Consider the following 15,746-nt stretch of genomic DNA (forward strand, 5'->3'; position numbering starts at 1 on the left):
CACTTCCACAGAATTAGAGCTAGGTTCTTTCCAAAGACAAAATTAAATAATTCGGAGGAAATAAACAGGGACTTCCTCTGCATTCTGTAAACAAGATTACACAAGAGATTTAATTATGAGGGTTTGTTGCCAATTAAACTTCCTGGGTTTAACCCCGCTTTGGGCTTCTTCAAGTGTGTGTCCTCTTTGAATCCTTCCTGTTAGCGGGGCTGTGATACTTCCTGCTTCCTGAAACTCAGAGGTTTCATGATCACAAAACATTCAGGAATGTTATGAAGGATGACTAAATGTGAAATCATATAACTAAAAGGATAAAGGGGCACTGTATGCTTTTTGGTGATCTCCTGGGGTCTTTCTTATAGTGAATATAGGTTGTTGTGCATGATAATGGTCTGCAAAGGCTAAAATCTGTTTCTCTCCCACACACTCCCTGAACATGAGCCCAATAGGAACCCTTTAAATATTGAGGTGAAACATGCTTTGCAAAAATGTGAATCCAGGAATCATTTAAACTCAAAACCAGGACTTGTATTTCTCTGAAAACAGCCTCACATTGGTACCACTTTTATATTGTATAAAGCGCCCACCACATTGAGGGGAAATGGTGTCTAGACCGTGACACCTCTGTGGGAACTTCTGCTCTGGGATTTTTACTTATACAAATTACAGAAGGTAAAGACACATTAACTGGAATTCACATTTACAATAAGAGCCAAGTTATGTGATTTTCAAGTCAAATATAAGATAATTACTCATAATGAATAAAGTCCCGTTTTTAAATAATATATTTACACTGAACAAAAATATAAACGCAACACTTTTGTTTTTGCTCCCATTTTTCATGAGATGAACTCAAAGATCTAAGACATTTTCTATATACACAAAATAACAATTTCTCTCAAATATTGTTCACAAATCTGAAAAAATCTGTGAAAGTGAGCACTTCTCCTTTGCCGAGATAATCCATCCCACCTCACAGGTGTGGCATATCAAGATGCTGATTAGACAGCATGATTATTGCACAGGTGTGCCTTAGAATGGCCACAATAAAAGGCCCCTCTGAAACGTGCATTTTTGCTTTATTGGGGGGGTCTGGGGGGGTCCGAAAACCAGTCAGTATCTGGTGTGAGGGGTAGGGTTAGGGTTAGGGTAATGTTGTGAATCGAGTGACCTGTGTTCGTCGTCCATAACATACGCCTGCCCATACCATAACCCCACCACCACCACGGGCCACTCAATTCACAACAATACCCTAACCCTAACCCTACCCCTCACACCAGATACTGACTGGTTTTCGGACCCCCCCAATAAAGCAAAACTGCACGTTTCAGAGTGGCCTTTTATTGTGGCCAGCCTAAGGCACACCTGTGCAATAATCATGCTGTCTAATCAGCATCTTGATATGCCACACCTGTGAGGTGGGATGGATTATCTCGGCAAAGGAGAAGTGCTCACTTTCACAGATCTTTTCAGATTTGTGAACAATATTTGAGAGAAATGGTTATTTTGTGTATATAGAAAATGTTTTAGATCTTTGAGTTCATCTCATGAAAAATAGGAGCAAAAACAAAAGTGCTGCGTTTATATTTTTGTTCAGTGTATTTCTACAACTGGATGATAATTAAAATGTAATTGTTTGCATCTGTGGAGCTGTCTTTAATGTACTTTTTTTTACTGTTGGGCGTCTTATTCAATTAAAGTACTTCATCATCCATTAGATTATTTAAATGATATGAATCTGCAAAGTATGAGTAAATGTACTCAGTTACTTTCCCTGACAGACATCTCTGCAGAGTCTTTTTATATTGTTATAAAACTCTTAATGACACAAAAAAAGCCATAATTTTCTCTGTCAGAGCACTTAATCTCAAACAATTCAATAACAGCTGACTTGTGACTGTAGATTTGATTTGATTTTATATACTTTATTAATCCCCGTAGGGAAATTGTTTCTCTGCATTTGACCCATCCCGTGTTAGGAGCAGTGGGCTGCCATTTTGAACGGCGCCCGGGGAGCAGTGTGGGGAACGGTGCCTTGCTCAGGGACACCTCGGTAGCACTTGGTCTTGCCGGGACTTGAACTGGTGACCTTCCAGTTGCCAAGCCAAGTCCCTATCGACTTCACCACCACCGTCCCCTGGAGGGGAATCTCCAGCTCCCTCAGTTTCGTTTACAGCATCACATGACCCTGCCCTTTAAAGGTGCAGGGAAGAACTGAAAGTGCACTTGGACGCAGCAGCAGAACAAGATGTTACTGATCCTCACCCTGACTGCTTTGCTGTTTACAGGTAAGAAGAGGGTAACCCTTCTGAATTCACTGCCTACTGTCAGAGAATATATATCCAGCTCTTTTGTTGTCAAATGTATAATATCATGTTGTCTATGTTTAAGTTGTAGAATTGTGATTTTGTGATTTGATATCATAATATGTTAAAGGCTAGGACTTTTTCTCTTTTGAAAATCTACAGATAAGCTTAGTATTTTATTCACAGTTAATCCTTGTTATTTCTTTGAATGTTTACAGCACAGGTTTTACTTTCATTCTCACACTGACACAGCTGTTTCATTTCCTATCAGCATCCATGTCTCATATTACTGGTTATGGAAATATGACAGTGGACTATGGACAGGATTCAAAATATGGATGTGCTGTAGCCAACCTGAAAGGTAGGGGAAACTGTATTTATGTATGTGATTGTTTGACCGACTGTCTGTCTGGCTTGCTGGTTGTTTGGTTGGTACAATTGTAATATTTACCAAGTCCAATTAGCAGAGGTGGGGACTCGAGTCACATGACTTGACTCGAGTCACATGACTTGACTCGAGTCACATATTTGTTGACTTGAGACTTGCTTGACTAACATTGATAAAAGACTTGACTTGGTATTCATGACTTGAGACTTGACTTAAGCTTGAGATAGATGACTTGAAAGGACTTGACTGTTTAAAATTAAATATTGGCGTTTGTTTTTGTAGTGAGATATTACGTTTAGTTTTTTCGAAAAACGTGATTATAGCGCCATGCGCGCAAACCTGGCGACCCACTAGAAGGCAGGAGTCTCAGTTAACATGGCAGCGGCTAGCTTTACTCCAGAAATATTGAAGTTTGGATTCAAGGATTATGTTGTCGATGACGGTAATAATCAATCAATCAATCAATCAATGTTTATTTATATAGCCCAATATCACAAATGTTACATTTGTCTCAGTGATCTTCACAGTGTGTACAGAATATCAGTATGACAATACGACACCCTCTGTCCTTAGACCCTCACATCGTACAAGGAAAAACTTCCGAAGAAAACCCAGTTTAAAGGGAAAAATGGGAGAAACCTCAGGGAGAGCAACAGAGGACGGATCCCTCTCCCAGGACGGACAGACGTGCAATAGATGCCGTGTGTAAATTGAAAAGATAATACATTTGCAACATAGGTAGTCCAAATGTTTGGAAATGCATGTGTGTATAATAGGAAGATGAATCCACGAGGATATCCATCCAGGACCGATGATCCAGGACCACAGCCACGACTCGCGATCCAGGGCTCGCGATCCAGGACACAGGACCGCAGGATCATCCATGTCTCCGGATCCCGGCGTATATAGACACCAAAAAGAAAGACATTTGGGGAAGCTGGGTTAATGGAACATGAGTGTACACGGGTATAGACAGAGAGAAGGAAGAAGTAAGATGTCCCCCGACAAACTAAGCCTATATCAGCAAAACTAGGGGCTGAATCTAATCAGCTCTAACTATAAGCTTTATCAAAAAAGAAGGTCTTAAGCGCACTCTTTAAAACGGATAGGGTGTCTGCCGCCCGAACACAAACTGGAAGCTGATTCCACAAATGTGGAGCTTGATAAGAAAAGGCTCTGGCTCCCATTGTACTTTTAGAGATTCTAGGAACAACCAACAACCCTGCATTCTTGGAACGCAATGCCCTAGTAGGACAGTAGGGTATAATGAGTTATTTAAGGTAAGATGCCGCCTGCCCATTAAGGGCTTTGTAGGCGAGAAGAAGAATTTTAAATTCTATCCTGTGTTCTATAGGGAGCCAGTGTAAGGCAGCCAGAACAGGAGTAATGTGGTCCCTTTTCCTAACTCTGGTTAGTACACGAGCTGCAGCATTTTGAATCAGCTGAAGCGACTTGACTGACTTCTTGGTACTCCCTGATAATAAAGAGTTACAATAATCCAGCCTAGAAGTAACAAATGCATGGACTAGTTTCTCTGCATCGTTTTGAGGCAGAGAAACCAAAATAAGAAGAGAACAGCGGTATGCAGGGTCTGCAGCATAAAGATCAGTGACACGACCACCACAACATCCAACTTCATTCATCACTATACCAAAAAAAAACACAGAGAAAGGTGCGTGCATGTGTTGTGTTAGCTAGAATGCTAACGTTAAGCTAGCTACGTTAGACTTGGTTTCAAATCGATTAAGCATTGCAAAGAGAAGACAAAACGGATTTCATGTTTACTAACCCTGATAGTAGAGAGAGAGAGAGAGAGAGAGAGAGGCCTCGTTTATTTCCCCTGTGTTATTATCAGAAGTTAATGTAGTTCATCTACTTTTAGTAGTTTGTTTAAACGTTTTAATTGTGTTGTTTTTGTTTGTAGAAGTGCATCATTCCTTGATTTATTGTAAAATGAATCTGAACTTTTTGATCTGTTATGATCATCCACACTCTGCAGCTTTGGGGACAGAGCCTTCTCCTAGGCTCTGGTATTCCCTCCCCCAAGATCCTCGTGACTCTGAGTCCCTCACAGTCTTTCAGTCCCGCCTCAAAACACATCTTTTCAACTCTGTCTACCCATAAGCGCGCCCCCCCCTCTCAATCAACTTCCTCTTGACTGCCTTTTTATTTATTTATTTTACTATACTTACTTGTTTGCCTGTCCTTGTTTGTCTACCCTCCCTCATACTGTAAAGCGTTTTTCAGTTGTGAAAAGCGCTATATAAATAAAATGCATTATTATTATGATGATAAACTGAAGCAATTTCTAAATTAACCCAATTAAGTGAGTTTTAAATATCGTCCTACTTAGTTTATAAGGAAATTATGAAGAGGAACAAATGAAATGATTTGAAAATGATATCTATGTAGGTGCTGACGCTGTTGGCGGTTCTAGTGTTAACAGAAATTTCAATTAAATATGTGTAATGGCAAATGCCATATATGATTTTCTTACCTGGAGTTCTGCCTTTTTGAACAGACTTCTTGAGTCCTAGCTATATTGTCTGCAGTTCTAGGGTTAATATGAATCTAATATGATTGTCATCGGTCTAAATTAGATTTCAAATGATTAACTGTGTATGTAATGAAGATCATAGTGTGGGTTAAATCCATTTTCATAACTACTGTCTTTTAACTGATTTAAATGCGGAAACTGGGCTTATTCATCAGAATTTCGTATGATTTGATTTGCTTGACCTGAGCAATGACTGTGACTCTCATCACAGTGACTTGGGACTTGTTTGATACTTGTAGGTCAAGACTTGAGACTTGCTCATGACTTGCACACATGTAGGACTTACTCCCACCTCTGCCAATTAGTACTTGGAAAAAAATGGTTGATTGGATGTTTTCCATTTCCCAACAGATGTGCAGCAGGTGACATGGCAAAGGCTTGTCCCGGACAGGCCCATAGAGAATTTAGCGACGTACAGTAAGCGGTTTGGGGAGCATGTGAATGATCCCTACAGAGGGAAGGTGATCTTCACAGAGGCGACGCTCAGCTCATCTTCCATCACTCTGGCCAACGTCACCTGGGAGGATGAAAGCTGTTATATCTGCTCCTTCAACCGGTATCCTGATGGGTCCATGAGGAAGCAGATATGCTTCACAGTGCAAGGTAAATGCAACAACATGTAGGGAAAAAGTCCAAATAATGTAATTGCTTGGATTACCTAAATTTCATATGCAAATAAATTAAAGAGTAAAGTAGACACCAACAATGAAAAACATGAGCACATATACTACAGTTTAAAAAGCAGAAATAAAATCTGAACTGACAGAAAATGCTGTGCTGTCTGAACAGTACAGTTTACAAGGAAAAAATAAAATCTGATCCTTTTGCAACAAACACATTATTCTCCTTCTAGTTTTTTGCAACAATAATCCGATTACGTCTCTTTGCACGTAACTGTAATCGGTTACTCCTCAAGCCTGCAAAGCATTTAGGTCAGTGTTTTCTTATTTTCTATTCTAAGGAATATCCAGTTTTAAAACAGAAGTGCATGCTCCCAGCAGTGACCCTGAGGAAGAGGAGAAGGAGGTTGTGTTCAGCTGCTCTGCTACAGGAAAACCAGCTCCAACCATAAAGTGGGAAATCCCTTCTCAAGCCCCCCACACACACCGGCAGCCAATCACTACAGTAGCAAATGGAGACAAGACGTTTACCAGCAGCAGCAACCTCACTCTGCGACTCCCTGCCGGGTGGGAAGGACATGTGGTCTGCCTGCTGAACAGTGGAGCCATGGGACAGAGGAGCGAGAGGATTCCCTTTTCTTTACCTGCCAGGGAGAAGCAGGAAGAGGAAGGTATGCCTGACAATCCTTTTGTATTACATGCTCTTTAGCTGGAAGTTACTCATGATGATCAGCATCCTGAAAATGTTCCAGAAATGTGAGGAATTATTACGCTGACTGACTGGAAGGATGTTTACTGACACCACACCCTGCTCACAGTGTGCTGTTGGGGTGTTTGACAGCTTAAATCGGCGAAGGAGGGTGTCATACTCACATACATACTCACATTCCATATCAAGCTATCAAAAGCATTTTACTCTGGGTTCCAGGTAAAACAATGTAAGGGGGCTTTTAACTCGGGCCAAGCTGGTGTTATGGCTGCCGGATTTGCCCCCCCCCCCCCCCTCTGTCACTTTGACCAGGGTGGAACGTTTTTAACACAAAGTTGTAATATTGCACATTACAAGAAGTCAAAGCCAGTAAAGCCACCTCATTTTCAGTTTCACTTCTTCTTAGCTTTCATTTTGACCAACAGGACAATGTTTTTCTGTGTTATCATCTGCTCTCTGGGTTACCTCATGACAGATCATGTTACCCTGACATTTCCCACCTTCCTCTTTTTCTTTTAACGGTCATTAACCTTAGTCTTGTTCTGTGTGCAGGGAAAACACAGTCCACCTCAGGGACTGCACTTGTGACTTCTACTGTAGTTTCAGTCATTTTCATCATCATCATCATAATCATCGTTGTTGTTGTAATAAAGCGAACAAGGTGAGATATTTAACATTTGTACATCCTTCTCCTTATAGTGAGGTATTACAAGTAGGGTTAACAAGCTTGTCTTTCTTCCTGGCAGGTCCAGGAGACCAGAAGAAAGGAAAATGGGCAATAATGATTTAAATTTAGTTTTAATGTAACCTTTAATAGTGTTTCATATAAAAGCTGAAAACCAAGTGTCCCAGATAGTTTTTAAAACATTTCTTTGTAATTTCATTATTTAGCAAAGCAAGTTCAGGAGTGGTCAAATGTTTACAAAATGATTTTGTCACTGTCTGCTTTGGAGTTTAATCCATCACACGTAGAAAGCACTTCGCTGTTATTCAGGGTGAGAGTGACGGCAGCATAGTGCAACATAAAAGGTTTTCATTAACAGGAAGATATGAAAAACTGTTTTGGTGTGCTGTGTGGGGAAGAAAGAGAAATATGTATTATTGTGTTAATTTTGTTTAAGTCAACAATAAGAATCTATATTTATTAATTATACATCATATTTAACATGATCATATTATGTATGTTCCTGCTATTTTGCACTTTTCTGGCAGTTTTGCACTTTAACGTTTCTGTCCAAATGTTATTTATTGCACCATAGACATATTTCCTCATAAACTGTAACTGTAGGGCTCTATATGTGTTAAAGAGCTAATTGTGTGTATTAATATAATGTTGCATCAATGTTTTACACTGGATTATTAAACTCTTATCTGCAATATGTTCAACGTGTTGATATACTGCGTGTTATAAATAATGTATTCTCCAACTCGTGTCATATATTATTAGATTTTGGGTTAATAAAACCGATGTAAAGTAACTAAGTACATTTACTCAAGTACTGTACTTAAGTAAGAGTATTTCATTTTGTATCGACTGTCTTCTACAATTCATAGGCAAATATTGTACTTCTACTCAACTACTTGTATTAGTCCCTTAAATTACTTACAGATTTGGATTAATGATGTGAAATAAAGTAAGTGAGAGTAGCCTGTATTCACAAGCTACCCTGTATATAAAAGTCATTCAAACTAACTTCACCGCGGTGATCAATCGTTATAAAACATATCATATTATTCTAAAATGGAACCTTTTGAATGCAGGACTTTTACTTGTCACAGAGTATTCCTGCACTCTGATATGGAGCTAATTTCCTGCCATAACTCCACAAACAAACTAAACAGGTTTTACAAATGCCTCATGATTCACTAACAAACACAATGTGGTTAGCAAATACAAAACACAATCTACAAACTAATGCATTTAGTTTTGCAAAGAAAAAACGAAAGTACTCTGATACTTCTACTTTGATATGAGTGCGTCTCCGTCTCCACATATGGTCTCCACTCCCAGTCCCACCACCTCTGTCGTTAACGATTATGATTTAGTTTCGATTTGACCGGAAACTGTCAGTGAAAGCTTTGAATTTGAACGTTAGGCGGTAAAAGAGGAGAAGATGGCTCGACGTGCGGTTATATTCCTCTGTGCGTTTGGACTATTTCAGAAAGGTAAGAAATAGAAGACACATTAACGTAATATAACCTTATTTATTATTCTTAAACACACCGCTGGGTGAACCTTGTAGCGGTGTTGTTCTTTCGTTATTGGAAAAGTAGGTTAGTACGTTTTTGGCGGTTAAATAAAAAAAATATATTGTTTGTGTGATAACCATATATACAGTTGGTGATAACATACATATTTGATATCGTATTTTGACAAAGATACAAATTACTTTACGAATAAAACATTACCACATGTAAGGCAAGTGTATTTATATAGCACCGTCCTTCAACACAAGGCAATGCAAAGTGCTTTACAAAAATGAAAGACATTAAGAGCATTGAGAAATAGTGCAGCGAGATTATAAAATTACTACTAAAAATGTTATTAAAAAGCAAAGAGAATAAAATGTACATGAAACGGTGTAAAATGCATGAATAAAAGTTACAGTGTAAGATATTAATAGTTCGATTTTCTAAATAAGATAAGACTGAAATGTTAAGTTAAAACCTGTTATAATGTCAGAATAATGACCTTATAGTGTTCGTTTTTAACTATTTGAACTGTATGTACTGAGTTTAACTATTGAAAGTGTATAAGGAACTCCATAAAGACATATTGGAGCACAATTCATTTATTTTCTGCTACACTAAGCAAAAGTACGTCTCAAGCATGCAACTGCAGGCATTGAATATAAATCCTCACAGTTTTTTGACTGTTTGAAGTAATGTTTGACACTGTCCCCCCCTGCAGGTCTGAGCGCTCTGGTAGAGACCCAGCTCACTGTGATGGCAGCAGTGGGAGAAGACTCATGCTTACAGTGTCAGCTGATGCGATCCAAGAATGTTCTGCAAGTCACCTGGCAGAAAATCCTCCCTGGGGGCGAAGAAAATATTGCTACTTACACCAGAAAGTTTGGTCAGACAGTGAATGCTGGTTTTAAAGGAAGAGTGGAGTTTAAAACTGCTGGACTGCAGAACTGCTCCATAAATATCATGAACGTCACGGAGCGAGATGAAGGATGCTATCGCTGTCTGTTTAACACCATCCCTGAAGGTGCTTTCATCGGGAGAACCTGCCTCCAGATCTATGGTAAGAGACTTTGTTAAAAAACATATTTATTTTAGTGAATGGGACGTCATCAACAGCAGGTCAGCCATCTTCTGAGGATACGATACATAATTTTAATAGCATACAGGTGTAGGCGCTAACTCCCATCACCAGACAGGCGCAGTTAAGGGAAAATATATTTATGTATACTTTATGAATTTTGGATGCTAAATATATATACGTCCCACAATGCACCGCGGTTCCCATTCCCTCATCTGCCTCCTCTGTATTAAAATCTGTTTCTCTTTGCAGAGCTGCACGAACCCTTTCTGCACGTCGTAGACTCGGTGGTTTCTTGCTCGGCCACAGGTCGGCCTGCTCCCGCGGTAACCCTGGATGTCACTCCCTACAACTCTACCTCTGTCGCCAATAGCAACGGAACATTCACTGTCACCGTGACAGCTCGTCTCCACAACAACAGCAGAGAGGTTGGATGTGCCGCACAAGTTCTCTCGGCTCCTCAGAAAGAGGTGTCCATGGCGATCCCAGAGGTCAAAATGTTGGCTATTAAAGGTGAGAAAAACTTCCATCAAAATCCCAGAAAGTTAACGATTTCTCTATAGCTCATTGTTTTTATTCTCCAGGCTCTGAAGAAGACTCCCGGCCTGATAACAGTGGTGTTGGTAAGTTATCCTGTAGGTAACCTTAAGTCAGTATTACAATTCTATCTGTATTTTGCTTTATTCATGTTGTTTCCTCTTTTCTCACAGCTTTGGCTCTGATCATTGTGTCTGTGGTACTCTTCTGTGTGTGTGTTGCTGTTGCAATCACCGCCTTCCTGTGTATAAGAAAACATCTGAAAAGGTAATTTTATACTATTAACTCTACTCCTATTAAAGCACCTTTCCCACTGGACAAAAAACACTTTCACCTTTAACCAGGTATACTGTATCTACATAAACTACATTTATTTCACTAAGGTCCAAAAGGTTAAACCTCGCATTATCATTAAGAGAGACAAAAAACATTGTGTGGAGCAGGGTTTTGTGCATGATCTGTTTGATTTTGATTGGGGTAAAATCGATCTGTGTGCTGATGTAGAAACCTCATGGTCTTATTTTTATCTTGGTTTTATGGAGATCATTGATAGACATGCACCCCTGCGTAAATTTAGAGTGAAGGGACGAGACAATCCTTGGTTTTCTGCTAATCTGTCCAGTCTCCTTCATGAGAGAAACAAGGCCTGGGCAAAGGCTAGGAAATCAGGCTCAGAGGTAGAATGGCTGCATTTTAGGCAGCTAAGGAATAGCTTCACTTCACATATCAAAATGCTAAATCAAAGTACTATCTGTCAGTTACCACAAAGAATATGAATAATCCTGGAACATTTTGGAAAGCCATTAAATCGTTATCCACCGGCGATATCCGTAATGAGCTACCTCCGTGCATTACTACAGCATCTGGCTCTATATCGGACAGGGCTACTATGCTCAATTGCTTTAATGAGCATTTTGTGTCCTGTGGTTCTCTATTTGATTCTGTCACTAACTCTGCTTCTGTGAACACTACAGTATGTGACTCTGAACAACGTGTGTTGGAAAACCCTTTTAGTTTTACTCCTTTTACTGTTGATGTTGTTCGTGAAGCTTTAACCAAGCTAGATCCTAGGAAACCGGCTGGCTCGGACAACGTAGAACCTTTCTTTTAAAGATAGCTGCAGATTTTATTGCTCCACCTCTCACTACTCTTTTTAACCTCTCCCTCAGCTCAAACACAATTCCAAAATTGTGGAAGTCAGCGTATGTCCTGCCTTTGCTAAAAGGAGGGGAGGCCACCTTATTAAATAACTATAGGCCAATCTCTAAGTTGTCAGTTCTGGTGAAGGTGCTCGAACGCCTAGTGAGTGAACAGGTAAAGGTGTTTTTATGTACAAATGACATCCTGTCTAAATTAGGGTTGCCAGAAACTGACCATGATCAAAATCGATTATTCGGCAGCCCTGGCGAATAATAATCGATTATTCGACCGACCCCCCCGCGGGAGAGAGAAAGAAGAAGAAAAAAAGGAATTCCGTTGTTTTCTTTACTGGAACATGTTTAACAGTACAAACAACAAACAAGCATGTCATCACAACGACGTGGCCTTGAAGTGAAGTTGGTAATGGCCGGCTGTGCTGCGTCTTTCTCTGTAACCTCTTTGGCGTGCTTCGCACTCAAATGCGAACGCATTGTTGAGGTTGAGCTGTGATAGACCAACGTCTTTTTGCAGAGCTTGCATTTAACTTCCTTTGGACTTGTAAGTTCGAAGTAGTTCCACGAGGAGGAACTCTTTTTACCTGCCGCTTTGTTCGTCTTTAGTCGCACCACGTGTGAGGGAGAGGGGGGGCGGGGGCGGTGTGTAGCGTGCTGCAGCAGCAGTCTGCTCTGCACGCAGGCTTCCTCCAAGTTTACAGTAAAACAAACTGGTGGTGTGACCAATGACCATTTACAATTATTAATACTATTACTATATACTAGCATATATATATTTTGGTTGAAACTAAGCCAGAAAAAAAAAATATATATATAAATAAAATCGATTTTTAAAAATAATATTCGATTATGGAGACTGTAGCGAATATTCGAATAATCGAATAATCGCTGGCATCCCTAGTCTAAACATCAGTCAGGCTTCAGAAAGCAACACAGCACCATCACTGCCACAATGAAAGTGGTGAATGACATTACGAGTATTTTAGATAATAAGCAGAGTTGTGCAGCTCTGTTTATTGACCTTTCAAAAGCGTTTGATACCGTCGATCATCACATCTTAAAGCAGAGGCTACTCAGTATTGGCGTATCCAGCCACGCAGTGGGTGGTTTGTGAACTACCTCTCTGAAAGGTCCCAATGTGTTCATTTTGATGGGCTGTCTTCTGAGTGGTTGAACATTGCAAATGGTGTTCCCCAAGGTTCTGTTTTAGGTCCACTTTTATTCTCCATCTACATCAACAGTTTAGGTGATAATGTGGATGAAGCTACTTTACATTTCTATGCGGATGATACCGTGATGTACTGTGCAGGTCCCTCCATTAAAGAGGCTGGTGTTAAATTACAGGCTGTTTTTAACATTATTCAGACTCAGCTCTGAACTAAAGCTTCTTTTAAATGTTGAATAAACCAAGGTAATGCTGTTCTCTAAAGCTAAAAAGACACCAGAGCATGTTTTAGATATTGTAACTACGCAAGGAATAAAACTTGAAGTGGTTACCTGTTACAAATACCTAGGTATCTGGCTTGATGATTGTCTCACTTTTAAACTCCATGTCAATAACCTGCTTAAAAAGCTGAGGGTTAGGCTAGGGTTCTTCTACAGGAACAAGTCCTGTTTCTCGCTTGAGGCCAGGAAAAGGCTAGTCACTGTGACCTTTTTACCTGTGCTGGACTATGGGGATCTGGTCTATATGAATGCACCTGCCTATTGCCTGGTCAAGTTAGATGCTGCGTATCACAGTGCACTAAGATCTGTGACAAACTGTAAAGCATTAACCCATCACTGTACCCTGTATGCAAGGGCTGGTTTGCTTTCACTAACTGTGCGGAGGCTCAGTCACTGGTACATTTGTATATACAAAGCCATGTTAGGGAAACTTCCATCTTATATCTGCTCCCTGATCTCACGGAGAATTGTAAGTGGCTACTGACTGAGATCGAATGCTATGGATTTATTAAATGTGCCAACTGCTAGGACTGTCTTAGGGAAGACAGCTTTTAGATGGAACCTGAACAATCTGGTGCCACTAAATGTTTTTAAAGCTCGGTTGGATGCTACTCAATCGGAAGCTATTGGTACCTGTTTATGTGGATAGTTATGTAAATGATGCTGTATGATGTCCTTTTGTTGTTCTATTTATGTTTTTATGTTTCATGTGGAACTACTTGAGCAGGTCTCCCTTGAAAAAGAGATTAATGATCTCAATGGGATTTATCTGTATAAATAAAGGTTTGAAATGAAATGTCATACCTTTAGTCTCTTTCAATTTTCTAATTAATAATGCAAAATATAATCAACTAATAATCAGTGTTGTGCTAGTTACTGAAAACCAGTAACTAGTTACCATTACTAGTTACTTCATTTCAAAAGTAACTCAGTTACTTTACTGATTACTTACACCAAAAAGTAATGCGTTACTGTGAAAAGTAACGTTTTAGTTACTTTAAAAAAAGGCTCCCATTATATTAATGCCCTTATAGCCTTCATGTCAGTACTGTTATTGCATTGGAGAATAATACAATCTGTTGATCAACTTGACATGCATTATATGCAATCTGGATAGCATCGATATTAGCTGGCTTTACATTTTTGTATATTCTTTTTCCAGGTAGTTGGAAAAAGTTTTCCGTCCCATATGCCGTGTGCCGCCCGGACATGCTATCATGCTAACTAGCTCCCTGAAAGCGGGTGACTCCACTGTAGCAATAGCCTGCATGTGTTCTACAACAACATACCGTGCAATGGCTTTATCGACTTTTCCCTGGCTAGCAGTCCCTCGGTTAAAATCCAGCCGCTGTTGCTTCGGTGCAGGTGGAGTGGCGTCGGCTGAGTCTCTGTGGTCTTAGCTACTAGCTTCGTCCCAGCATGTTGTTTCTGCAGATGTTTTAAGAGATTTGAATGACTGGTTTGGGCAGTAGATAGGCTCTTTGACCCGCCAGGACACAACTTACATTTAACTAAAACTCTCTTTTCTTTGTGCTCGACAAAAGTGAAATAGTGAGAATATCTCCAGGTGGAGAAACTAGACTTGAGCTCCGCCGCCGCCATGATAGTCTTGTTAGTAAACAACACAAACACGCCCACAGCCCGTCTCCGCATGTGACACAGGAAGTATTTAAGTACATTTACTCAAGTACTGTACTTAAGTACAGTTCTCATCTCTGTTCACCTGGCTGTTGACTATATAAAAAAAACTAACGGAGTAACGCACCATGTAGTAACGGTAACTGAGTTACTGAATTTAAAAAGTAATGCGTTAGAGTACTAGTTACTGCCAAAAATAACGGCGTTACAGTAGCGCGTTACTTGTCCCAACACTGCTAATAATATGTTATAGGTTAAGATGTAGTCCTCGTCTGCTATGCTTCAACGTGAATATATAATACATTAAATATCTTCTTCTTAAATCCTTCAGTGTGTCGGAGAAGGACTCTGAGAGGACCAAGACACCTCAGAAATCAACCAAAGACTCTCTTGAGTAAGTCAGTTTATTCCTTTATTATAAATATTTATCTTGATTCCTACTTCCCAAGAACTTATTTGAAACTGCCTCTTGTTTTTATCTGAAGGGCCCAAACACCGTTAATGATGGAAGAGAACGAGCTACGGCAACGGACTCCTCCTGGGGGAAAAAATAACAACAATTCGGTAACATCACATCTGAAAGTTAAAAATAATCTTTTTTCATGATCACAAACTAAATCTCTCAGGACTGTAGTGCCACAACAGTAATATAGTCCTGAAACCATAACTCAACATGTCTGTTCCAGGTCATAGGAAAATATCCAGCAATCAGAAAGACTCATGTACAGTCATTTAGATAATTTGATTTAATCTGTGAAATAATTTAGACCTTTTTTTTGTACATATTTGTTTTATACGTCTTCTTTTACATTTGTTGATACTTTTTGTATTTGTTTTAATATAAAATTAATACATCTGATATTAGATTAGATATACTTTATTGATCTCAAATTGGGATTTATTTTGCATGTAATTGCATTGCACATGAATTGACGTACAGAGTACACAATTTAAAATAAAAAAACACAGAATATGTGCTTTGTAAAATGTGCAAATATGACAATCTTGAAATTATTGGGTATTTTTTCAAACGGATTATATAATGAACGTTTAAAAATGTTGTAAAATAAAATCTCAAAACTAAATTTGTGTTTTTGTTATTTTATAAGCATTACGGTTTAAG

General features: G+C 39.4%; 2 protein-coding genes across 2 annotated transcripts; both read left to right on the top strand.

Moving 5' to 3' along the window:
* Positions 1–2,200: 2,200 nt before the first annotated feature.
* LOC117459308 (OX-2 membrane glycoprotein-like) lies at positions 2,201–7,961 on the top strand. Its single transcript, XM_034100065.2, has 6 exons — positions 2,201–2,288; positions 2,578–2,667; positions 5,603–5,854; positions 6,213–6,542; positions 7,133–7,241; positions 7,327–7,961. The coding sequence occupies exons 1-6, from the start codon at positions 2,249–2,251 to the stop codon at positions 7,385–7,387; spliced, it is 882 nt and encodes a 293-aa protein (XP_033955956.1). The 5' UTR covers positions 2,201–2,248; the 3' UTR covers positions 7,388–7,961.
* Positions 7,962–8,050: 89 nt separating this feature from the next.
* On the top strand, positions 8,051–15,708 carry LOC117459301 (OX-2 membrane glycoprotein-like). The gene is made up of 7 exons (XM_034100053.2): positions 8,051–8,746; positions 9,492–9,830; positions 10,101–10,361; positions 10,433–10,471; positions 10,559–10,652; positions 14,955–15,017; positions 15,109–15,708. The coding sequence occupies exons 1-7, from the start codon at positions 8,695–8,697 to the stop codon at positions 15,227–15,229; spliced, it is 969 nt and encodes a 322-aa protein (XP_033955944.1). The 5' UTR covers positions 8,051–8,694; the 3' UTR covers positions 15,230–15,708.
* The last annotated feature ends 38 nt before the right edge of the window (positions 15,709–15,746 follow it).

The sequence above is a fragment of the Pseudochaenichthys georgianus genome, chromosome 2 (assembly GCF_902827115.2).
Source record: "Pseudochaenichthys georgianus chromosome 2, fPseGeo1.2, whole genome shotgun sequence".
Lineage (NCBI taxonomy): Eukaryota > Metazoa > Chordata > Actinopteri > Perciformes > Channichthyidae > Pseudochaenichthys > Pseudochaenichthys georgianus.

Bases quoted from the DNA above. Each gene is read 5' to 3' on its own strand.
- LOC117459308 (XM_034100065.2), top strand. From the start codon at position 2,249: ATGTTACTGATCCTCACCCTGACTGCTTTGCTGTTTACAG. The intron at 2,289-2,577 runs GTAAGAAGAGGG...ATTTCCTATCAG, and splicing joins GACTGCTTTGCTGTTTACAG to CATCCATGTCTCATATTACT. The intron at 7,242-7,326 runs GTGAGATATTTA...TCTTCCTGGCAG, and splicing joins GTTGTAATAAAGCGAACAAG to GTCCAGGAGACCAGAAGAAA.
- LOC117459301 (XM_034100053.2), top strand. From the start codon at position 8,695: ATGGCTCGACGTGCGGTTATATTCCTCTGTGCGTTTGGACTATTTCAG. The intron at 10,362-10,432 runs GTGAGAAAAACT...TTTATTCTCCAG, and splicing joins CAAAATGTTGGCTATTAAAG to GCTCTGAAGAAGACTCCCGG. The intron at 10,653-14,954 runs GTAATTTTATAC...TAAATCCTTCAG, and splicing joins ATAAGAAAACATCTGAAAAG to TGTGTCGGAGAAGGACTCTG.